General features: G+C 38.6%; 1 protein-coding gene across 18 annotated transcripts in view; it reads left to right on the top strand.

Annotated features, from left to right (window-relative positions):
* LOC122842226 (regulating synaptic membrane exocytosis protein 1-like) overlaps positions 1 to 24788 on the top strand; it is an 81116-nt gene that overhangs the window by 31230 nt on the left and 25098 nt on the right. For 10 of the 18 annotated variants that reach the window (XM_044135888.1, XM_044135895.1, XM_044135894.1 and 7 more), the window contains exons 4-12: positions 218 to 229; positions 12888 to 12953; positions 13246 to 13508; positions 14547 to 15217; positions 20134 to 20174; positions 21519 to 21632; positions 21712 to 21811; positions 21992 to 22115; positions 23215 to 23232. In XM_044135888.1, the coding sequence (XP_043991823.1) occupies positions 218 to 229; positions 12888 to 12953; positions 13246 to 13508; positions 14547 to 15217; positions 20134 to 20174; positions 21519 to 21632; positions 21712 to 21811; positions 21992 to 22115; positions 23215 to 23232 (1409 nt within the window). Of the gene's footprint in view, positions 1 to 217; positions 230 to 12887; positions 12954 to 13245; positions 13509 to 14546; positions 15218 to 20133; positions 20175 to 21518; positions 21633 to 21711; positions 21812 to 21991; positions 22116 to 23214; positions 23233 to 24788 lie in introns of those variants that run through there. The other 8 variants (XM_044135904.1, XM_044135891.1, XM_044135899.1 and 5 more) reach the window with 4 other exon arrangements.

The following is a 24788-nucleotide window of genomic DNA, read 5'->3' as shown; positions in this document are numbered from 1 at the left end:
CATGGACCAAACCAAGTATGTTGCAAAAATGACAATAAAATAGAGAAGTTTGTGGCTGTATCGTGACAAAATGTGTATGAATGGTTTCCAGCATTTTATGCAGTTCATTCCTGGCAGGGGAAGTAGGCTATGAGTTCTCCATGCTTTTATTTCATTCTTACTTACATTTCTTATTCTCTTTCTATTTTTTCTACATGCCTGACTGACTGGGCTTCAGGAGGACAAAGTGGTGAGTGCTGTTTACCTCATGGCTCTTTGACCTGGAACATATTCACTTGTATATTGAAACCCCTGTCCCTTCTTAGCAATATTCTGTAAATGTATCCTTCCAGAAATATTTGATGGGAATACTTGTTTTGTTGCAAAGTATGCTGGTTCCATGATAGGAGCTCAGAGGGGATTTCCTTTTGAACTTCATCATTATTTCAGTACAGATGAATAAGTTATTGCTATTCTCTAATGCTGTTTGCTAAACTTCAAGTTTGTTACTAGAGAGACTTTCTAGGAGAATGTGTCTGCATTAAATGTAGCGGTAAGGAAAAAATCTGAATGGAGAGAAGGCAGCTCTGTGTTTCAAACTCGATGACTGTCATCGTTGTCTCCTTTCTTGACCAAGATGTTCCATTTCCAGTTCAGCTTTTAAAAGCTGAATCCTTTAGCCTCAGAGCGATACTACAAACCTTTCTCAGCCTTGACTGTAGCAGAGAGCTCCATGCTCCTGGCTGCAGTCTGTTTGTGTGGACTCTGCTGTTCCAGAGGATTAGGCCGACAGCGCCGTCATCCACGCTGCAGGGCAGGGAATCCAGGTGGTTCGGGCAGAATGAGGTCTCCTACACAGTTAGTGCTGCTTCATTGATCTGAGACAATGACTCCGATCCGGTGGTTTGCTGTTGCCTCTAATCAATTAACTTCCCTCTTGAGACAGTTTATGTTTTGAAACGAAATCTGGCCTTTTGACATTTTAATCATGTTCCTCACTAATTTCCTTGTGTGAATGCAAAAGGCTAAATGTCACTCATCATTGGCAAACTATTTGTTTTAACCTGATCCCACAAATCTGAGTAGATTGAGCTACAGAAATGTCTTTACTATGCAGGAGAGAGATTTGTGGAAGGGAAACCCTTTTTCAGTTCTTGGTTTTTAGGCATCAGGACATGATAAGTTTAATCCAGTATTTAAAAGGCTCTACAAGGTTGACCTCTAATGGATGAAAACACACATCAGATCATCACTGTCATTTATTAAAAAATACAGTGTACAACCCTACTGCTGCTAATCAAACAGTCAAGCAACTGTTGCTGCCTATTAATCTGCAAAGGGTTTGTAAAGTAATTTCCAAACAACTGGAAGTCAGTTGCTGCATACAGAAAATATTCAGAAGTGGAAATCATTTGACACAAATGCCAGTCTTCTCAAAAATCCAAACAAATCTATTCCAAGTTACAGACTATGTACTAAAAATGTCTATAGAACTAGTCTTAGTTAGCATGTTGACTGGTAAAGTTCAGAAAGAGCGTCTGTTTTCTCCTAACAGTCATGGTTTCTAAGTGAACTACAACATTATGTTGACAGAGAAGAAAACACAACATGTGAGTACAAAAGAAAACTTACATCAACTATTAAACGCTGTGGGGGAAGATTGATGATCTGGGCTTGGATCTTGGCACCTTACAGTCGATCAAGAACTTTTCTGCATAGGAAGTGATTCTTGGGTCAAATGTGGGACCATTTAGCTGACAGCTGGAGATTGAACCAAACTGCAGAAAAATCTACAAGAAAGCAGCTAGAATCTAAGATAACAGGCAGCTCTTATTATTTAATTTTACAAACGATTGTTTGTTTATGCGTATCTTTTTCCTTTTGTCTTAATCTGAATATATATCCTTGAGGAAATACTTAAATAATTGATCTAAACCTGGTGGAAAAAGAAAACCCCAGATGTGAAAGGTGTATATTTTTCTCACAGTGGCAGCCTGGTTAAGCAAGACTATAAGAAAATGATACATCAGGGTTATTTGGATACTACAGTATCCACATAAACTGCTGGGTAGAGGAGTCTGCCCAGCGGACATGCTTTAAACACCTTCCTCTACTTCTATACTTGTGTCAGGTTGAGAACCTTCCTTGGCCTTGGCTGCCTGCCCTAAAATGAGCTGCCAAATGGGCACTTTGATGATTCCTGGCCAGGCTTGAACAACATTGCTCTCCAGGATTGCTTTGTTGTGCTGTACATAGCAGTCCCACTCCCTCGCTGAAGCTTGGTACAGCAATCACTGGCTCCAAAAGTGAATAGTTTTGGCAGAACGGGGGCCTTATGTAGCTCTGGCCGTGTAGCAAGACAGCAAAACAGGTTGATTTACTGTTTGACATGGCTTCATTAAATTACTGCAGGAATGATTAATCGTTCCTTGCAGCACTGCTGAAAAGTTGCTCTGGATGCTTTTTTCACTGCAAACAAACTAAACTCTCAATGGTAATGAAAAGTGGTGAGAAACTTGAGTGAATTTATGCTAAAAGACTAAAAAAGACTCCCACTTACCAGTTCTTTAATTTGAGATGGTACTGACATTAATAAATTCAATTTACTGAATAAAATTGAATGAAATCATTAATCATAAAATGTACTGATGTCATAGAAACATGGTTGCTAAAACCAATCTCTAAATCACATAGGCTCTCTGCAGCATGAACTGAATTTGACCGGAGTTTAATCTTTTCTGTATGTGAAGCAGAAAGTACCGCTACTAAAAAGTGCTGATTTGACACATTTGACATGCACATGATGCGAAGGGCTCAAATCTGACACCAGCGATCCATTAAATAGTTTAACAATAAGTGGAATTGTGTTTTATGAAACTACTAGACGGAGAGTTTAAGCAATCATATCAAGTAAGAGATACATTTTCTGAAACATTTGACAGCAGAATAAAATGCCTATTCCGACACTGATATTTTTCAGCAACGGGTTTTCCGTTATCCACTTCTGCTCTGTCTATAAACGCCTACTTTAAAGACGTTTAGCCCATTCATTTATCACATACATCTTCTTAACTGGACATCATGTTAACATAGTTATGGATCCCAACCTTTGCCCCCTGGGGGTCGTTTACAGGGTCAGAGACTCAGTTTGTCATGCTTTCTTCAGCAGGTTCGGAGGAGTGCAGGGCTGGGTGAAAGGATGAGGTTTTAAGTGTTTGCTGGCATCTGTGGCAAAACTTAGTCTTGAACCATGAGACAAATGAGCAATGAATCCCCAAACATGCTTCTATAGCCTTTATGCTTGTGTAAATGTGTAACTATTGATCAAGGTCCAGAGGGATTAATGGCCTGGTGCCGTTTTTGTGTCAGGGTTTTGCACAGCAGAAAGGCTGGGCGATGTGTCATCTGCTGTTAATGCCACACCACTCCATGATTACTATTGATCCGCAGTCTTGCAAGCTGTATCTGTCTTCATGTCCGTCTCTCATTGACGAGCCTTAAGGGTGTCATCTCTCTCTCAGTTGTTGCTGTACACACCCTTTTGAGAACAACACACACACACACACACACACACACACACACACAGAAAAACCCCAGGTTGTGTCTATATGCACAGAAAAGAACAGACCACAGTCTGTGGACATCTCCCAAAGATGGGAGATGTCCACAGTTTTGTTGTTAAAAAATGTTTTCACTTTAGTCTTATGTACATCATGCAGTCACAATGTCAGAATAGTAACCATTACAGTTTTTGCCTTTTTTGTTGGATTTGAAGTTGAGTTTTTTTCAAGTTCTGATTTCCTGTGATTTTGTTTTATTAATTTAGGATTTTGCAGTTTTTTTTAGAGCTCACTTTTGGTTAGTTAGGTATCATTCTTATAACATCCTCTCTTAGTTTTTCACATGTAGTTAATGTATCTCACCTGATCTTTGTCACAGTAATCACCCTCCTCTGTGTTTATACGCCTGGTTTGTGTTGAATCTTGTCAGATCCTCATCCATCCTCGTGTCCCACAGGTTTGTTTTCCAAGTTTTTTATTTTACATTCCGCTAAAGTATTAGTGTAATCCTGTCTCCAAAGACCACAAGTAAGAGTTGGACTGTTGACGTCCAAATAAACTGAGAGCTCAACTTCTGCATCAGTTATTTCTTTACATGGTCTACACCCTTATTCCTGCAGACAATGTTTCTTTTGCTTGATCCTATCATCACTTTTGAAGAAAAAGTGATGATGTAACCAAAACTGTTCAATAAGTTAACAAAAAGAGCCTTTCCCTAAATGTCATTCTGGTTAACAGCTGGTGACATCTTCTATTTATTAAAAGAAAAAATCTGCAAATACAATTATCACTGTCCATAAATGAATGATAAATGATAAACAGCATTAAAATGACGCTGGAGCTGATGAGTTGGTAAAGAATATGAAACATTACCACAGCGTTAAGTGGTCCATTTGCTCACTTCAGCAGTGAATGTAACTTCTGAGGTTCGTATGAAATCTTTGATATGCAGGCCAATGTGTGCCGCTCTTTGTAAGACCAGAATGTCTTGGGTTACTGTACAAATACAGTCCACTTGGGGACAGCTGAGCGGACTGGATCCCCGCTGAGACGCTTTATTTGTGTGTGAGCTCTCTGTAGTTGAGCCTGTGTTGTTGAGTGTATTGTGTGTGTGCTCTGCTTTGAGCACCGAGCTGCGCTGATATAGTACCTCATTAGCTGCTGTGGGCACTAATCTCCTTTGTGGCAGTTTTTCATCCTTAGTGCAAGATTTATGGATGTTCTCGGTTGCATTTTTCTGCATATCGCTGCTGCCAAGCATCACGCTCCCATTGGAGGATGCTACTATCTGATCCCGCCCCTTTTGAAGTTCCCTTTCATCCTTTGAAACAAGCATTGAATGGTCTCATCTGATAAGTGATAGGTATTTTCTCAACCTGTACAAAAAGAACCACAAACAACCTTACTTAGTTTTCAACCAAACTCTTGCAAGAGCTGAGAAGGCACAGAGAACCAGCTTCTACGAGCCGTTTCATCTGCGTTCTTCCATCCTGATGCAGGAGCTACTCTTTTATTAGCAGGGAAGGGAGTGAATGGAATGTGGGACAGGGATCTTGACAGCCGGAAGGGCTATCCTGATAACAAGGAAGGGGGAACACAGAAACTAAATTTAACACACAGACAGTTTTACAACGAAAAAATATCTCAGGAAGATCTAAAGAAGATTTAGGGTGTATTCAGACCAACCCAGGATCAGAGTCCTGAATCAGACTCTAATATGTTTGTCTAGGAATTCCAAGTTTTTTTGGGAGGTCTGAATGCATATTTGAATTCCAAAATGGACTTAAAAACCGAACTCTGATCCACCTGAAAACCTAAGTCTCGGTCCGGTTGAAATGTATTCTAAAACGGTAGAAAACCTTTCTGAATGCAACCTGACTAGAGACCGTTTCAAAAGCAGGAAATGAACTACCGCACAGGGCATTCTGGGTAAATACAACCAAAATAAATGCGCGTGTCCACCTTTAGCGAAAAAATGGCCTGTGGTCAGACGTGGAGTGAAGAGGAGGTAAAGGCCACAGATAAAATAGAAATCCTAAAACTAGTAAAACTCCACGCAGCTCCATTTTTGTTTACAGAAAAGTACTTGCACTCTGTCTTCTTCAGAGGTTTTTGTGTCCGATTCCTTCAGTAGTTCTTGGTGCATTTAGTTTTAGTCATTTTACTTAGTGCAGTGTGAATGCGAACTAAGTTCTGAAAATGTAACAAATGTTGCAATTTTAGTCCCCAATCGAACTGAGTTTACCGGACTATCCGGTCTGAATACACCCTAAGACACCACCTGCAAAAACATGTTCATGGTTAAGGGAAAGGTTAGTTGTGTTTTACACCCAGTTTATCAAGTTCCTTTTCATTTAAACCTTTAAACGAAAAACAACCTAGTAATATAAACTACTAATGTGAGAGTGATAACAAAATATAATAAGTCTAACAAAAAACATCAGTGCTACTTTGTTTAAATAGCAATGATAGTGGTTCACAGATCAACTACACAATATCTGATTATTGTGCTTTAAAAGACTGAGTTATGCTTATTATAGCACGTTAATGAAGACTATAGTGAACAGGGGAATTAAAATTAGAATTATTAGTGAGAAGTAAGGGTTTTGTTTTATTTCAATACATTTTTGATGTTAGCCACAAGATGATGTAAATAAATTTGTGACTCATGTAAATTAAAAAAATAACAGACCAACTTGCAAAGTCAAGCCTTGTGCCTAAATGGGTAAAAACTATTTAAACTCTCTTCCTCATTTACACTGCAGAGATTCTACAACTACTTTCAGTTGATTAGTCGATGTGGAAAAAAAGAAAATAAAACAAAACAATGATGTTAAGACTAAAGTTACACACCGAGTCCTGATGGAACAGTGTACATTCCACAAAACTGATCCCAATACACGTGTACCATTTGCACTGGAAGTGCATCAGAAGTGACACATATTTCAAAAATGTGAGGGTTTGCTCTTCCAAAACATTTTCTGATTGACTTGCATTTTCAACACAATCGCAATGGCAGCAGAGATTTTTAAAAGACATGTTTTTCTAAAGGTGCTTGTCTGATATAAAGGCCTTATTCATTTAATCAAAAGAGAATTAACTAAATCCTAACTTCTGTGGCTACAAAGTCACAAATGATCTACTTTTCCTAGAAACAAGACAACCAAATAGACTTCATAAAACAACTCCTGGATTATTTACTTGTATCTCAGAAGCAATGGGACACAAGTGCACAGTCATGCTCCTCGACTGATACGTTTACGCAGATGAACATGCACAAACACATGCGGAAGCAGCGGGAAGCAAACACACACTCAAGGGTTCGGTGTCCTAGTTTCCATCTGTGGAGAAGCCGCTCTCTCTTGCTCACTGTTCTCTCCCCTTCACTCATAAACTCATCTTGCGGTTTGGGGTGAGAGGGCGTGGGGCGGGGGGTTTGTCCCGCTGTGGTCATGTGATGCATTGCTTCTGCTGTTGGAGATGTTGTACGTTTGGGAAAAAAAGCAGTCATTTGTGGATGCATGTATCATTGCCCATATGCATATATTTTTTGACAGCATACTTGTTTTTTTTGTTTTTGTGAAGAAGCAGCTTATATGTTTAAGTGGATGTGTGGGTGCGCGTGCGTGTGTGTGTGCTTGCTGTCAAGCAGCTCTGTTTCACCATCAGAGTGTGATCTAATTCAAGGATTACCATGAGATTAAGCGAGTCTCTTAAAAAAAGGAACAGCTCACTACTCCAAATCTCTGCCTGTTTGTTTAGTCACATCACAAAGCTTTTCAATAAGGGTAAAATATATTAGCTCTGGCTTGTGTTGTGTTTCCTGCTGGATCAGAAAAACTCTACAAATATCATCACACAGTGCTTTTTAAGCACCAAAGTTCAATCTTCAACTATAGACTCTTGAGCATTGCGGACATCCAGATCATCCTTTTCTTAGTTATATTTTTATTAGCTATGCATCATATATCTACTTGGCTCTTTGTTGCTCATTTCTGTGTTTTTAGCACCTTCAGTCTTAATTCACATCCCATCTTTTAAAGGTTGTGTTTTGCTCACACTTCCTTCGTCAATGCAGTTTTACTCACAAAAGGATTTTTTTTTTTTTGTCAGAATAAAACTCGGTTTTATGGGCTGCACAGTGGCGCAGTTGGTAGAGCTGTTGCCTTGCAGCAAGAAGGTCCTGGGTTCGATTCCCGGCCCGGGATCTTTCTGCATGGAGTTTGCATGTTCTCCCTGTGCATGGTGGGTTCTCTCCGGGTTCTCCGGCTTCCTCCCACAGTCCAAAAACATGACTGTCAGGTTAATTTGTTTCTCTAAATTATCCCTAGGTGTGAGTGTGTGTGTGCATGGTTGTGTGTCCTGTCTCTGTGTTGCCCTGCAACAGACTGGCGACCTATCCAGGGTGAACCCCGCCTCTCGCCCGGAACGTAGCTGGAGAGGAACCAGCAACCCCCCTGACCCCATTAGGGACAAGGGTGACCAGAAAATGGATGGATGGATAAAACTCGATTTTTCAATGTCTCACAAACCTTTCCGCTCTGTTTTTGGTCTCAGCTGTTGTTTTTGTTATCCAGCCATCACTCCTGTGATAGCTCTCTGCGTTTAGTCAGTTTTAGGGCAGCTTAATAATGTAAAAAATTATGCACAAGATTATATTAAACTGATTACTCACTAAGCGACATCATTCAAATGATTCCAAACGTAAAACTTTTTGTGAAACCCCATCGATTGTCTGTGGGAGTTTGATCCGATGAACGTTGAAATTGCTTGTGTTGCTTGTGGACCATTTTCTGCCATATTTTTTCTTTCCTCTTAACCTTCTAAATCACATGTGTCAAACTTGAAGCCCATGTGTCAAATCTGGTCCACTGTAGCTTTACATTCCGGACTAAACATTAAGTCTGTTAAAATATAATATTATCAGTCAAATCAATGCAGTTTTTATCTGTTTAGTACCAAACTATATGAATCAGTCCTTCCAGTGTCTTGAGAATTATTGTGGAAATTCACACAAAATCAACAAATCCTAGCACATTTTTTATGCTAATACAGTCTTTTGCAGATGTTTCTTAAAAATTGTCAGAAACTTTTTACTTGTACTAAACAGCTGCCTCAACGTTGATTGATGTCAGATTATAGTCCATGATCTATACAGCGAGTAATAAAAAGTCAAATTTACCGTCATAAATAAGCACAAATATTTTCAAATTAGTACCACAAACACTTTGATTTTTATTGCAGAAAAATAAAAAAGCAATCAAAATTCTAGAAGGAATAGAAAGATGTTCAATATTACTTAATTTTAGGAATTTATTGATATTTTAAGTTTGGTGAACAGGTTTTATCAATACATTCTGGCACAAGCGGCCCTTTAAGAGCATTTATGATCTTGATTTGGCCAAAAACAAAAATGAGTTTGTTCTAGTACACCACATTGTAGCAGATTACTTAAAATATTTAGCTTTTTAATAATAATCTAAAATACGGAAATGGAAATACACACCAGAATTAAAACCATTACAAGCACTTGTGGGCCATCTATTAGGTATTTACTCTCTGCTGACCTCAGGTTCTGCTCAGTCATCAGCTGACTCAGGCCAGAGATCTGACCTGATCCCTGACCTGGTCAGAGATCCAGAGGAGCTGCAGAACCACACAGTCACAGATCTCCAGAGGCACCAGGTTCTGTTTATTCCCAATGTGAGTCCAGCAGTTGCCATAGACGATGCCAACCGAGAGAGTACATGTCAAAGCAATTTTTAAAGAAATAATCCAGAGTCAGACAGTTCTTGGAAAGGAGATACCGGACAAAAGCCACATCTTGGGTGAATCTTTCTGTGGTCATCCAGCCCACCAGGTGGTATGAAGATGTTGGTACCGATGAACCAGTCACCAAAGACCCCCTGGAGAGAAAAAAAAGAAACTTCCACGCCAAGTGGAACGGGGAAAGAGTTTAGCTCACGGGGCTTCTGATGACTCTTATCGAGAAGTAATAATAGGATGTGTTTTTATTCATGAAACTTGTTGTTTAACTTTTAAAGTTTGAGTCCTTATAGCAATTTTTTACAGCTCAGAATGTTATTCGATTTAATCACAGTTTTGAAAGTTCTCAAATGTTAACCAGTATTCACTTATTAAAAGTACAAATACAGCGTAAGGAAGTTTATGTAAGTTCCAAACTTGTTTGAATTTAATCACAATTATTTTAAGATTAGTTTTCTGATTGCCAAAATGAGGAGGTTACAACCGGAACATTTTCAGTCATTGAGTTTTACTGCTGTTATGAGAAGTACTGTTTGACTTTTTCATAAGTGTGTTGCATGGAAAGTTATTTTCATTTAGATATCATACTCCACATCTGTTCAAACGATCTGTTTTTGCATCTAGGCATTGTAAATGGTTAAATAATAATAGAACAATGTTAACTGGTGTGAGAAATTTGGTAATAAACAGTAAGATTGGACCAAATGTTGGAGTTGATTTGGGAAACTTTTTTTTATTTTTGCAGAATAATACATGGATCTTAAAAAATTAGGGGAATAAATAACATAAAATTTGAAATAGTTAATCAAGTTTTAAGTAATGCTAAACATTTATATTAAAACAAGGCTGCTTTTCTTTGCTTAACCCAGTACCAGTTCTTGACTGTAGCAGCACATTCACTTTATCTTTCCCCCAACTTAGATCTCCTCATTACAGTTTGCAAATGAAAGTGAAAAGCTCACTTACATTCCAATAGAGAAAATTCTTCTGATGCAATATTTCTGTTTAGTCAGCAATTTTGGTGGCCAGTTTGGATTGTATCTGCTTGGGAGAAATCTTTAACTTCATAAATTCAGTTTTCATTTTGTTTAGTTCTTATTTGAAAAATATAAATTTCCAGCATTTAAGCAGAAACAAAAACATTTAAGTTAGATTTCCAGTGAGATCTGCGCTAGATTTTTTTCTTTACTCAGAAATTGCAAATAAAGCAAAAAAGTTCTTCTAAAAATCTGGAATGATAGCCTTTATTTAACTAGATAATAAACCTCATTAGGACCTAACGTCTCTTTCAAGCGGGACCTTGAAAGAGATAGTATCATTTACAAGTATCAGCATTTACAGTCAATCAGAGAAATAGATTTGTTTATTTTTACAAGCATAAAATAATAAAATAATAAAATCACGACTATCACAATCAGTGGCAGTTAACAAAACTCTCGTCTTCAGTTTCTTTCTGCAGTGCTTTGAATTAACCAAGTCATTTTCTCTTGTCAATTTAGACTTGCTGAAAGTGAAGATTAACATGTTTCTGTGTGAGATGTCTGTTTTTTGTAGCCCAAAACATGTTGATGTGTAACTTTTGCTCCTTTAAACCACCAAAGCAGACGTAAAGAATCTCCAGTTGATTCCTGAAGAATGCCTTCAGTATCCTGCATCCGTAGACTCGCAGCGCTCTGTCGGCCTGGCTGCCGTCCACCTTGTTGGTCCGGCTGCAGAAAAATCACAGATTGGTGGATGCTTTCACCAAAGCTATAACGTCCCACATAAGGTGGTGTTTTGCTTTCTTTGTTGAGTGTCTCTATGTGTGTGTGTATGCACATGTTTTCGCTCTCTCCCCGGTGGTGCTGGGGTGTTTGGCAGGATAAATATAGCTGCGTTGGTGTAAAGCTGTTTTCTCCTCGGCTTTTGTAGCTTTAATCAAAAGCAATTTGGAGGAGGGAGAAATGGAAGGGGAAAGTAGGGGTGAGAAAGCGAGAAAAAGAGAAAGGAGGGATGGAAAGAGGAAGAGATGGGGGGGTGAGTATTTTATTTTAGCTCTCTTTAAAGAGTCATCGGGGAGTGTTCAGGAGTAATGAGAACCCCGGTGGCTGCAGGAGTGGAACTGATTCTCCCATCCTCAGGCTCGGCTTCTCAGTATCTTTATTTCTCACCCAACCTCACATCCTCAGTCCATCTATACTTCCTCACTGACTCAGAACGCTGCACAGATCTCTGAGCCTCAATTTAAAATTGTTTTCAATTCATCCAGGTCCACTGATCAGAACAATCAGATGGTGATGGTGATGCACAGGAAGCAGACCTAGCAAAACTTGAAAAGGATAAAAATGTCCCATGATAAAGTCATGCTTTTTGTACACACAAAACATCATCTGCAAGCTTTACTTTCCAAAACTGCTTGGGAAGGAACGACAAAACATTAGTTCAGCAGCCGCCTTTCACTCATTGAGTTGAACATGACTCCAATGTCTACCAAAATATTGTGGAACTGAACCATCTGAAGGCTGGTCCAAGTTAAGTCACTAATGATCCCAAAAATACAAGGACAATTGCTATAGAAGGACTGAAGAGGAAATAATAATAATTTTGCAATGATCAAGTCAAAGTTCAATCTAGACTGGTGAGATGGGACCTTCAGAGAGATTCGCAGAAACAGCTGTCTACAAACTCAATGAACTGAAGCAACATCTGAAATAGTGCTGGACAAGAAGTCAATAACAACATATATTGTGATAACCGTATCAATAGATAACATGTCCAATAAAATATTAAATAATTTCACTGAACTCCAATCCAGAACTGAACAGCATTCTGGGGGATGTAGGCAGAGGAGCTACTGAAGCAGCCACAAGCAGCTAAGAAAGGTTGGTGGCATCAACTCACTCACTCATTCTTCGGTTACCTGGTAACAACCTGTTGAGTAACATGCGCAGCAGCAGTTTCATGTTTTGCCACCTTGCCTCATAATGACATAAAACTAAAGAGAATGGTGTGGAGTGAAAGGAGTTTGAGAGGAAATTGTGATTAAAACAGGAACTGTCAAATCACCGGTTTGGTAGGTTTTCAGGTATTTAAAACAAAAAGGAATCAATAATTTTTTATCGACTGATATGAAACCCATATGGTGATATGTTTTTCAGCCATTTCGCAACTAATCTAAAACTTCTCCACAACAATGTGAGAGTCACATAAACTCAAACCTCTGCAGGATGTTGGCTTGTGGGGTGGATTTGATTTTCTACACACTGCTTTTCCATTTTTGTCTTCATCTGTATTTAATAAACAATAACAGGTGAATACAGAAACCTTGACTTTGTTCTTACTTTTTACCATGACTGTAACAGGAGTGCTTGTGTTGCTACTGTAGCTTTTTTCTGTCGTAGACTGTGGACACACAACAAACATTTCGTCTTCAAATTAGCCATTAAAGTTCCATAAGTGCTTAAAAAAATAAATCCAAATTTGGACACTCTTCTGCGCTTTGCAGCCAGTGTACAGTTGGTGTGCATATGTGCGATGACAGAATTAGAAAGAGAAATGGAGATATTATTTTGACAGTAATCCTGTTGTCCTTTAATTTAACAGTTGGCTCCATGTTCCTTATTTTGTGGCCAAAGGCAGCCCACAGTGGGAGAGGCAAGCTGCTCTCTGGTACGCTTTCCATCATTTCAATCTTAAAAAGCTTCCATAAAAGCATTTCTTTCCCTAGGATTACTCACTGGCATCACTGCAGATCTTTAGGAAGTGCACTGTTCCATTTCCTGTTTCACAGCAATTGAGGCTTGGCCTCAGATGAGTGTTTTCACTAAATGGCTGTTTTCACTTGCTGCAGTACAACATAGTTTCAGAAGCATCTTCTTATCTAAAGTTCTCTGTAAGGCCTTGTGCCTTATGTTGCTTTATATGATCTGATTGTCAAATGGCTGACTTCTGTGTTTTGTAGGTGATATGGGTGTGCAATAACTGCAGAAAGCAGCAGGAGATCCTCACCAAGCCAGGCGACTGGTTCATCGGTCCCCCAGGGAAGCCCTCCGGTCTCGGTTCTGCTGTCAGCGAGCCGTCTGTGTGCCAAGTGTCTCTGGATAAACTGAGATCTCGCTCCCAGGCACCCACAGGCTCAACGGGGACAATCCAAGACCGAGCGAGTACGCTGGGGACCGCACCGGGGACAGACGCTCGGTCACTTAGTGAGCCACCTCGGGACAGGTAAGATAAAGGACCAAACCTGAGAGAGGCTTTCCAATGAAAGTGTCAGAGAGGATTGCATGTTAGGTTTTATGTGCTTGAGTTATGGCTTTTCTCTCAAATTGAACAATAGGTGAAGTGAATGCACAAAAAATATCAATCACGTCTGGTCTGTTGTATTATCTGAAACTGGATCTGGAAAATATCTGGAATAGATTCTGTAGGGGAAGTCAAACAAGATGGGTTTAATTCATCCTCTCTTCCGCACATTCTTATGGCTTCCAGTAGATAAAACTTGTCAGGAAGTTTCTCAAATGAGCTTTGCTATCTCCAAACCTCTTTCCTGAGGTTAAGGAAAATGACACCGGCTGCCGGTGAAATGATCTAAATTTGTGCTATTTATGTGAAATAACTTACTGATAAAGTAAAAAAAAAAGTAGAATCATTTTGGTCCTATTTACTAAATGGCCAGTAATTGATGATCTAATCCCAAGTTACATGGGTCCATCTGTTCTGCTAGGGCTGGACGATATGGCTGAAAAATGTATTAAAATTTAAATGTTTCATATCAGTTGATATTGATAATTATTGATTAGTTTTTTGTTTTGAATATAGGAAAAACAGCTATACAGGTGGGGCAATCTTTAGTGTTTTATCCACAATTTTCACTCCATAGCTAAGAGGTATGGAGGCTAAACCTGAAACTGCTGCTGAGGTAGTTACTCAACAGGTTGTTGCTAGGTAACCAAAGAGTGAGTGAGTTGCTAGGTAACCATAGCATGCGTGAGTTAGTTGATTTCACCAACCTTGCTTGGCTGGCCATGAGAGGTTGAGCAGCTAAAGCCTCACCTCTGCCTACATCTCCCAGAATGCTGTGTGGTTCTGGATCAGATTTCAGTCAATATTTAATATGTTGAATATTAAAAGTCAGCATTTTTCTTTTGTGTTTGAAATAGACATGTTTTAATATTACAACATTGTGTCTTAGAGGGTTAAATAGTTATCCAAGTGGTGATGTTTAGTTTTTTTGATTAATACAAAATGTGACTTGCTCCTCAGGAGAAATGGACGTGGAGGCAGTGGGACGGGTCGGGGGGAGCGGCGGTCAGGCCATCCGAGGCTGCAGACCCAGGTCTCCATGGACCGGGACCTTCGAGGGGAGCGCAAGGAAGGCTGGCAGCTGTCAAAAGGGCGGTCTCTGGAGCACGACCCTGTGGGAGGAGGAGCTGCCATTAGAAGGACAGAGGAGGGAGGTTATCAGCAGGTGGGCAACAGCGGGGGTCCCCTTCGACAAGCGGAGCCCTTTCCTTCAGGAGGCAGGGGTCAGGCTGTACCGGGTCGAGGCACGGGGAACGCGACATGCGAGGTCGGGGACACTACTCGACCTGGACAGAGGACGGTGGGCGGGGCACCAGCCGTTTCACAAAAAGCCCCTCCTCCTGAACTCAGAGTACCTTCAGTTTCTCGACCTGAAACTGGTCTCGGCCCGGGCGCCGGGGTGAAACGGACCAAGCGAGACAAGGCTGAAAGCATGCTGCGCAATGATTCGCTAAGCTCCGACCAGTCCGAATCTTTGCGACCGCCTCCGCCACGGCCCTACAAGTCCAAGCGAGGGCTGGGGGCCGGGGGGAAGAGACAAACTTCTGTCAGCAGTTCGGAGGAGGAAGGTGGAAGTACACCAGAGTACAGCAGCTGCGACGACGCTGAGATCGAAAGCATAAGCGAGAGAGGTGAGATGTTAAAATTTCTACAGCCTCTGTTTAGTCACATAAAATATACAAAATACTCTATCAAAAACATAAAGATGGTTCATCATAATATTTCTGTTTTTTGCTGTTTGATGAATTGATAATAAAATGGATATTTGTTTAAAAAAAACTAAGCAAAAAACCAAAGCCTTCTTGCGAACTGTGTCTGCTTTATTAAGTGCTGTAACTTGCTCCTTTGAAGAGAGCTTTCACCAATATTCTGACAGTTTGCAACCTGAACAGTCTGGGGAAATTGTAAACGTGTCTCATTTTCCTTGTTTGCAGATGGTTGGTTGGATGCATGATTGGTTATGATCCATCTTATAGACACAAACCTGCAGAGTGATCTGTTTAACATGTTTAGGTGATTGTTTGTAGACTTAATATTCCATCCATTAGTGACACAAATATTTGAATAGAGAACATAAAAGAATGGTAATGCATTTTTGTAAACTAATAGACAAATTTCCTTCTGAATTTAAGTGAGAATGTGCAGCTTCTGATCAAAAACCAAAAAACAAAGATTTCTGACCATGGTGGTGGTGATTTCCATGATCCATTTATTCGCCCATCAGTCATCTTCCACTTAATCCGGGTTCGAGTCGTGAAGATATCCTGCTAATTAAAATGACAGCAGAGACCTGATTCTGCAGCCACCATGATGGATCCCATCTACACCTTGACTCTGTCTGATTTACTTCTTATTTTATTTTAGTAATGCCTTTCTGCTCACTTTTTCCTCTTCTGCGATTATGAAAAACATAAATGTGTAAAATACACAAGTCACAGCTGATTCATGAATTCTACAACATGTTTCTTGACAACAATATGTTTACAAAAATTTCACAACACTGCAACAATTTTCTTTATCAACTGAGGCATTTGAATGAGTTGGAGTCTAAGTAGGTCTCTAAAAGTTGAACTGACTGAATTTATTATGTTTTTCATACTTTTATGCTTAATGTTTGCTGATTTTGATTTATTTTTTCTATAGGATGTTCAGTTGAGACTTTGTAGATGCCACACACGCAAGTTAATTTGGCTTACTTCAAAAAGTGCAATTTGCTCACTAAAACAATGGCATTTTTGTCAACTTTCACCCAGTGTTTTCCCTATTATGTTTTTCTCTCAACTCAACAGAATGTAAAGTGTGTGCACCCAAACTCTAACTCACTCCTGTCATATTTAAACTCTAAATATATCTTTAAAAACTTGGAATTAACGACCTTTTAAACCTATAATAGCTCCTGGGTATACATGTTTCAGATGCACTGGATATTTCTTGTTTGAGAGTTAAATCATACATGTATGTTTGCCGTACAAAAAGTGGTGCTGTAGATTCACCCTGTGCCATTGAGGGGGCAGGAATCACCACGGCAACCAGCGACTCAGCATTTTCTGAGTTTTTCTAATGTTTTGTCTAATGTTCATTTATTAATTCATTATGATTGCTACCAACCATCAGAACATATTAATTCAGAATAAGGTGACAGACGCTGCAAAATGTTATATTTCCTGCCAAAAAAAGGTTTTCAAAGGAATCTTTCAAAATAAAGTTCAAAATAACACGCCTGCCCTACTGAAGGTTATTTATTGTTTCCACAAAAAAATCCTTTTAGGCTTGAAAAAAGTATAAATTAATTCAAATTTTCAGAATAAAACAAACAGATGCCTTTCATCGTGTGTGCATTATTGTTGCTTTGAGAATTTAAGAATTTCTTTTACCAGCATCTTGTGAATATAGGCCTTTTGTCAAATTTACACTCTGTGTGGTGGTATTCTAGAAAGTGCACATGAATCATTTCGTGATTATTTGTCACGTTAAATTAAATTGTTCTCATCCTAGCCCAGAGGAGGCGCAGTCTAACATTATGAGCAGGATGGCCAACGGGTGGCTGTTTGGCCTCCATAAATCCCAGGGTTGACCCCATGTGGCCCCATGTCGTTCCACATAACCAGCTGTACATCTGCTTGCTTTAAAACACACTATCTAAGCTTGCTCGGTTCAGCTGGGTCATGTCACTTTCCTACCAACCGTTAAAAGCCGCTGGGGCTGCTTGCTATGTGTTTCTACGAAAAACAGCTCAAATCATAGACAAAGAAGAAGCTGAATTTAGTTTACATGCACTGAACCATAGAGTGTATTTATCAAGACAGGATATGTCTCTACATTATTTTAAAATTACATCATCAGACAGACCAAAATATAAAGTTATGTGGAATTTTTTTATTTTAGTGACCAAAATAACATTATTACAAACTAACAAAATTAGGCAAAAGAAATTGTAAATTAATTTCTATTTAATATTTTGAATATATGAAACTTTAGCAAAAAAAAGAAGAAAAGTAGGTCAGTGTCTGGTGGATTTTTGGTTAAATCGAGCATTCAGTGAAGTTACTCACAGTAGGTAAAGTATTCAGAAATATTACTACTAAATACTAAATAAAATTACTCAAGTAAAAGTAAAAATACCCCTACAAATCCCACAATGCACTGGGGCATTTAATGCTCACTGCTGAAGGGTTTGCAGAAGAAGCATGACTGGCAAGTGTAATTTTGTTAACCTGAAAAATAAACAAGTTAAACGGTGATAAAACGTTTCTCAAATGTTGGGAATTATGTCAGATCATCTGTTCCATTTGTGACAAGTGATGGATTGAGAGGTTTTAGGTTTTTAATGTTTTATATTCGTAGATGTGCTGTTAAAAGTTAGAAGACAGACCTAATAGGGTAAATACAAATTTTGAGAGGACAACTGCCTATTTTCACATAGCTCTAGGTTGATATGGATAGCTCTTTCCCTTATTAAATTGTCATTTGAAAACTTCTTTGTGTATTTATATCAGGTATCCATTTCTAATATTAATATAAGTTTGAACTGAAACTTTTAGTACAGTTCCCGGTACTGTTTATATTTTATGCTAAATTGACTTGCATCATCAGGAGACGTCCACTAACCGTGGCTGTCCAAATTCTGGTCTGGCCAGGTTTTAAATACGCCCTTGTGGCTGTGAGTAGCTGTTGCCTTTTCTTTTTTTTTTTTATCTTCAGCCTGAGATCAGGTCAGCTCTGAGATGTGGATGCTGGCAGCAGAGAAGCACCCAGGCATGTAAATCTTCGTAAGATCACTGCAGGAAACCACTCAGGCTCATGCTTCCATATGCAGACGCTCGCAGCACAGCATGTCTGTTCTTTTTTATTTCTGGAAAAAGTACATGCGTGTTTCTGCATATGTGCACACACAGATGCAGCCTTCACATCCTCCAGAACAACAGGAAGGGAGCAGTAAAACACTCAACACACATGACCTCTGATCTCTGACTTAATCTTTTCTATAACTTTTACTCTTGTATTATTTTGTTAAAAATATCTCATATTACACCAGCTATGCACTTTTTTTGTCTTTGAATGTTTTTCTTTTCTGTGTGAGATTGATTGGGAGATGTTACCAGTACAGTAATTGTACCTGCTTAAAAGTAACAATAACCCCGGTGTTATTGCTCTGACCACTAAAGATTGCTTTTCTCTTTACTTAAAAGATGTTTGTAATCATTTTTCCTCCAAACTTAGGCAAGTAGGTTTTTATTTTGGGAAGATAACCCTGTATTCTTCTTGTCTTGCTTTCTTGGTACTGCTTAAAAGAGCAGAAAATATTCTCTATGCCCATTTCTCCTTTTTTTGCACATACTCTTCAAAAACAAGTTCAGTTTATGAACTTGTCTGTCTGACTAAGCTGTCGTAAACGTCGAACCAATCCCTCTTCCTGAGTTGGAAAATAGTAGCAAAGGAAAAAAGCAGTCATCTTTTAACAGGAAGAAACCTCCAGCAGTATCATAATATATGTCTGGAACACTATTACTTTGTTATATCTGTAATAATCTTCATGCTTTTATATTTGCTTTTCTGCCTTGAATGAAAATCTTCTAGATTTTAATTTTACATTTTTATGAAAATAAACTGAAGCTGTGACATCTTTAGTCAAAGTTATAATACTATAAAAGTGTAAGACTAATGTCTACTTGAGTTCCATGTTTGCAAGTCTTTCCCATTTTGAAGAATGGATATGTGTCCCAGGAAAAAGGGGAAACTGCAAAAATGTTTGCTCCATTTATCTTATAGAAATTGTTAGGAGTGCCACTGATTACTATTAAAAGAGTTTCTTTGTAACATAAAGTTTTTTCCCAAGAAATACTCTCTAATTGAATATTTTCGGGTTTTTTTGTTGTTTGAGATTAAGCTTTAATCAAGCTGGAATGAAAGGTGAATGTATTTGCATAAAATCATGCCTCTTCTATCATGTGATCCATGCCCATCTTTAGGTTTATAATCAGTAAAATGGCTGAGTTATAACAATAGTAGTATATTGGCAGAGGCATTATTGTTAAGATTTCAGAACATTACTGTTGGTGGTTGCAGTTTAAGTTCCCAGCTTCCCTGCTACTGACAACACTTGGTTCTGTTTTGCTCCTTTCGTAACATTGGTCCTGAAGTTCTGCACACCAAACCGCTCCAGTGCTCTGGTTTACATTTATATGTCTACATAAAACATTGTCAACGATTTTCCAAACCATAATTGGATGAAGAAAACTTCACTTCATGCAGTTCTCCTGCTGTCTGACTGTAAATCATTTAGTCAGTATAGTTACCAGTTTTACGTTTGAGTGATCGGAGAAACAGCTTTAGACTTTCTCAGGTTCATTGTTTTTAGACTGTAGATGTTTTTCTACTCATAGTGACTCAAAATGTCTTACCGTTTTTTATGCATTCTAATTTCATCTCAGACGTAAATATTAAATAAATTTGACCTTCTCTGTCAGCAGATGCTATGGCTAGGAGCTGTTAGCTTGAGCTAACTCCTATGTCTTCAGTGTGTGAAATCGTGTTTTTTCTGTTGCAGGAGATTGGGAGTGCAATCCACATGACCCCACAGGGTGGCATGTAAGTCCCTTTTTGTTTTTCTTTTCTGATAGTTTTTACGTCAACACAATGCTGTTCAGGATTTAAATTTGGCAGCGTTAACTCATCAGGTTATCAGAGCTGCAGGGTAAGTTTGGACTTTTAATGATTTATTTGAACTGTTCTGTTTTCAGGATGGAATGAAGATACAACAACTTCAATCAGTTTAAAAAATATTAACTGGGGACACAATCACCTATCCACAAGTGTTGACACATCTGGATAATTTATAATCAGGCACAACTGTTTGAACAAATTAATCTGGAGCTGCAGCTTTTGGATAAGACTCCAGAAGACTTTTCCAACCTATGTGAATCTTCAGTTCTTATTAGATCTTCTCTGAGCTCCTTGAACGTTTTTTGATTGAGTTTTGGTCAATCCAATATGTGCTGGCAAATCTTTTTGTTTTTTGCAAAGAGAGATCTGCAAAAACATTTCCAGGATTAAAGGACTAATGTCTCAGCCAGATCTAGAGAAACTCATCCATGCGTTTATCTTCAGTCATATTGATTATTGTAACGGCGTCTTCACAAGTTCTCTCTTCACGGCGTCTTCCAACAAATCAATCAAACAGCTGCAGCTGATCCAAAATGCTGCTGCTCGCGTTCTCACTAAAACCAGGAAGATAGAGCTCCAGACCTCTCAGGTCTTCTGGTTCTGGTTCTGCTCTGCATCCCCAGAACCAGAACCAAACGAGGAGAAGTGGCATTTAGCATCTATGCACCAAAAATCTGGAACAAACTTCCAGAAAACTGTAAAACATCTGAAACACTGGCTTCCTTTAAATCTCAACTAAAAACCCACTTGTTTAGGATTATATTTGAAACGTAATCAATTGCAAATTTATTGACGGAATCTGACTTGATATTGTTTTTATTGTTGATTCTATGTTGCATTGTGTTTTTGTGTTTGATTTGATGTAAAGCACTTTGAAATGCCTTGCTGCTGAAATGTGCTATAAAAATAAAGTTTGATTTGATTTGATTTGAATAATGATAAAATCTGAGAAGTAAATGACCTTTGGTTTTGAGACATGTCAAGAAAATCCATATTGCACACTCTTTTTCCAAAAAGAGTTGGAGTGATATCAGCTAAAATCTCATTTGCTGAACCAGGGAAATGACTAAAACATTCAGGGCAGTGTGCCTTTAAAACACTGAATTAAACTAAAGCTAGCTTGCTGTAGCACATCCTAAAAGCTTTATTTCCATCTCTGTTATAGCCTAGCTTTGTTAAATGAACTTGGAGGTTCCACTAGACTCATGTTTCCAGATGTTTATTATTATCAAAGCCTGCCGTCTAACGTGTGCCGTCTCCATCCTGCAGCATCCTGTAACCTGGCAGCCGTCTAAAGAGGGAGACCATCTGATTGGACGAATCACCCTCAGCAAGAGAAGTGCCACCATGCCTAAGGAGGCTGGGGCTTTGCTCGGGCTGAAGGTCAGAGACTGTCTGTGCAACATGCGGTTGGGATTTCGGGCTTAAATAACAGCTCCTCGGTGTGTTTTAACCTCCCCAGGTGGTGGGAGGGAGGGTCACTGAGTCAGGGAGATTAGGTGCCTTCATCACCAAAGTCAAGAAGGGCAGCCTGGCCGACGTTGTTGGACATCTTCGAGCAGGTAGATACCAAACCTTCTCCGCTGTCCCGATTCAACTGTTACGATCTCATAAAAGAAGTTATGTAACCTCCCGGTTTCTTCACACACGTACACACGGAGTTGACGCTCCTACCTGACATAAAAATTATTTTAACCATAGTTATGATGACCAATCACATGGGCATTGACACCTGATTTCAGGGGATGAAGTTTTGCAGTGGAATGGGAAGCTGTTGCCAGGGGCGACCATGAAGGAAGTTTATAACATCATCCTGGAGTCTCAAGCCGAACCTCAGGTGGAGCTGGTGGTGTCCAGGCCTATTGGGTGAGTCTGGAGAGAAACACAAAAACTGCTGACACTCGTTAACATTAGTCTGTGCAGTCAAGACCAAAGTTAATATTTTGAAGCCTCTTGTGTATAACAGAGAGCAGTTAAAAATTTTTTCATCAAGTTTTAAATTCTTCTGTTTTATTAGTCGTCTTCAGTGTTTCGAAGTAGCTTTTGGTATAAACACCTTGATGCAGGCATCAGATTGTCTGGATATTTGTTCCTTCTATCTTTCCCCATCAAATAAGCAATAAAAAAAATCAAAGCCAAAAATATCTAGTTTTGTTGCTACTCTAAACAGCTCTTGACATTCTGGATATCAACGTCTTGGTCAAATCTTATCCTTTTTTCTTCTGGCAATAATTGGAGGAACTGATTAGTTTTTTTCCTGTTTATCCAACTCAATTTTTTGAATTCTGGAGATTCTTGGATGATTCCAAATTTCAATTTTCTGATGTTTGAATGATTGAGCACTTTGACTTTATCTTGGGGACTTGGTGCGCCGTCGTGCTTGACGATCTGTATCAACTGCTTTTATCTTAAATGCATACCTGTACTTTACAAAGATACACTTAGTGACTAAAAGTATGTGAAAGTGCTGCATGGATGTAAATACTTGACTGCTGTATTTAGCTTCTTAAATATGTGAATGAACACATGAATTAAATGGACTCCATCACTGATTACTTTGCATTTGGGAAAATAGTTGATAAATTGTAATTTAATTGATTGAACAAAATGAAATTTTGCCACTTGAAGATACTTATACTCTTGAAAACTAAGAAGTTTCATTTTACAATTAGGCATAAAATCCTCTTCTACCTAATCAAATGCACTTTGATTAGGTAGAAGTTGACTTTCAAATCCCCAGTGGAGTACATAAGTATTTGGATTATCAGAATATATGCTCTGAAACCAAAGAAATCTCACACAGAAACATAAATGATGGTTAGTTTTCATAAATGCTTATGTTGTTTAGGCTGTTCACACAACATACCACGTTTTTCCCACTGACGTAGATTTAACCTAATATACTAGTAGAAGAAAAATATTTGAAATTTTGAATCTAATACTTTCTTTCCAAACACTCACGAAGGGTTTATAGAAAATATCAGTAAGTAATTTTATTTTTTAAGGAATCTTTAATCCTCTCACTGAAACTATTTTGGCTTTATAGGTGCCATTTTGTATCTCCTAATGAACTATTCTGAATATTATCTAGCACTTATGAAATTGCGAGCCTTTGTCGGAATATTTGTGTGCAGCATTAAGTAAAATAGATAAAATGTTCTCGGTCAAGTTCACTTCATGAGATCCAAAATGGCCACCGGGAACATTCATCATTTTAGCCACGCTTTTGCAAGATTTCAGGTTGCCTGTGCAGAAAAGTCAGATCCTGCACCTACAACATCTCTGTGACTGGTGAGCTCTGCTGGAGCATTAGGAGTCATAAAGCAAGCTTTTTTTTATTCATTATTATGTCTGAGTTATTTTGTATTTTGGTTTTGGAATGAACTCAGAAGCAGCTCATGGTTCATGAAACACTTATCAGTTTAACATTTGAAATTATTTTAATTGGCAGTTGTAGTTTTGTCCTGCTGTTACATAATGATTTGTCATTGAGCTATGCTTTTTTTTATAGAGGTGTGGTTTACCATGTTGTGGGTGTTCATACACATATTGTTTCTTTATAAATATACATATTTATACTTAATGCGTGTACTCTGTGAGTGAGTGAAGCCGAAGTCAAGTTACTTGTTTGTGCACAGAATTTTAGGTAATAAAGTTGATTCTGATTTCCTTAATTTTCTCAATAGAATCAGAAAAACAATGGAAACCCTGATTTTTATTTGTTTATGTCTCATACATTCACTGTTTTTAAGTTTTTTGGCTATTAAATACGACAAAATTCACGCAAACTGTAGATTAAAAACAAAAAAAAAACACCATTCCATACTTGGGGTGTGTCAAACACAAACCCCTACTACCAATGTTAAACATGGTAGGGGAAGGCTGATGGTTTTGACACAAGACGATATTCTATCATGAGTCTACCTGATTTAATATTTTAAACTCAGATGTGCAACAACAACTTAGCCAATATCTTCAATTACTGCTAAAAGGCAGTGATCCCAATCACAGCTGCAAATCTGCAAAATAATACCAAAAAAATATGAATGGATCTTTTGTAAAGACTCAATCAGAGTTCAAAATGAATTTGATCAAACTGCCCATTTATGCAATGGTGGTTTATAGTTCTACTGAAAGTTGGATGAATGGAGATTCTTTTACATGCTTCTGTATTTTAACCAATTGCATGATAAAATCTTGTTTTCTGAGGGTCATTAAAGTCCAAATTGTTGTTTTTCATTCTTCACATGTCAAAACGTTTGAAAAAAAGAGGCTCTTTTAATCCAATGGCCTCATATGTAACCCTCTTTAAAAAAAAATTGAATCCAACAATCAATTAGTTGACACTGATAAGTGCTTCACTGCTAGCTGGTTTTCCTTTCTGGTGCAGTAAATACTGATGTTTCCCATGGGTAATGGAAGAGGGGACAGAAGACGCCATAGACAGAATCGAGCTGCTGGTTTGAGTCCAGTCCTGTTTCAGCTGCCGTCATGGCCTCCAGAAACGTGCAGTCACAACAGGAGCATGCTTCACATCTT

Source organism: Gambusia affinis, linkage group LG13, assembly GCF_019740435.1.
Source record: "Gambusia affinis linkage group LG13, SWU_Gaff_1.0, whole genome shotgun sequence".
Classification (NCBI taxonomy): domain Eukaryota; kingdom Metazoa; phylum Chordata; class Actinopteri; order Cyprinodontiformes; family Poeciliidae; genus Gambusia; species Gambusia affinis.
The sequence above is the reverse complement of the archived record's forward strand: the minus strand, read 5'-3'. Positions and strand labels throughout refer to the sequence as shown.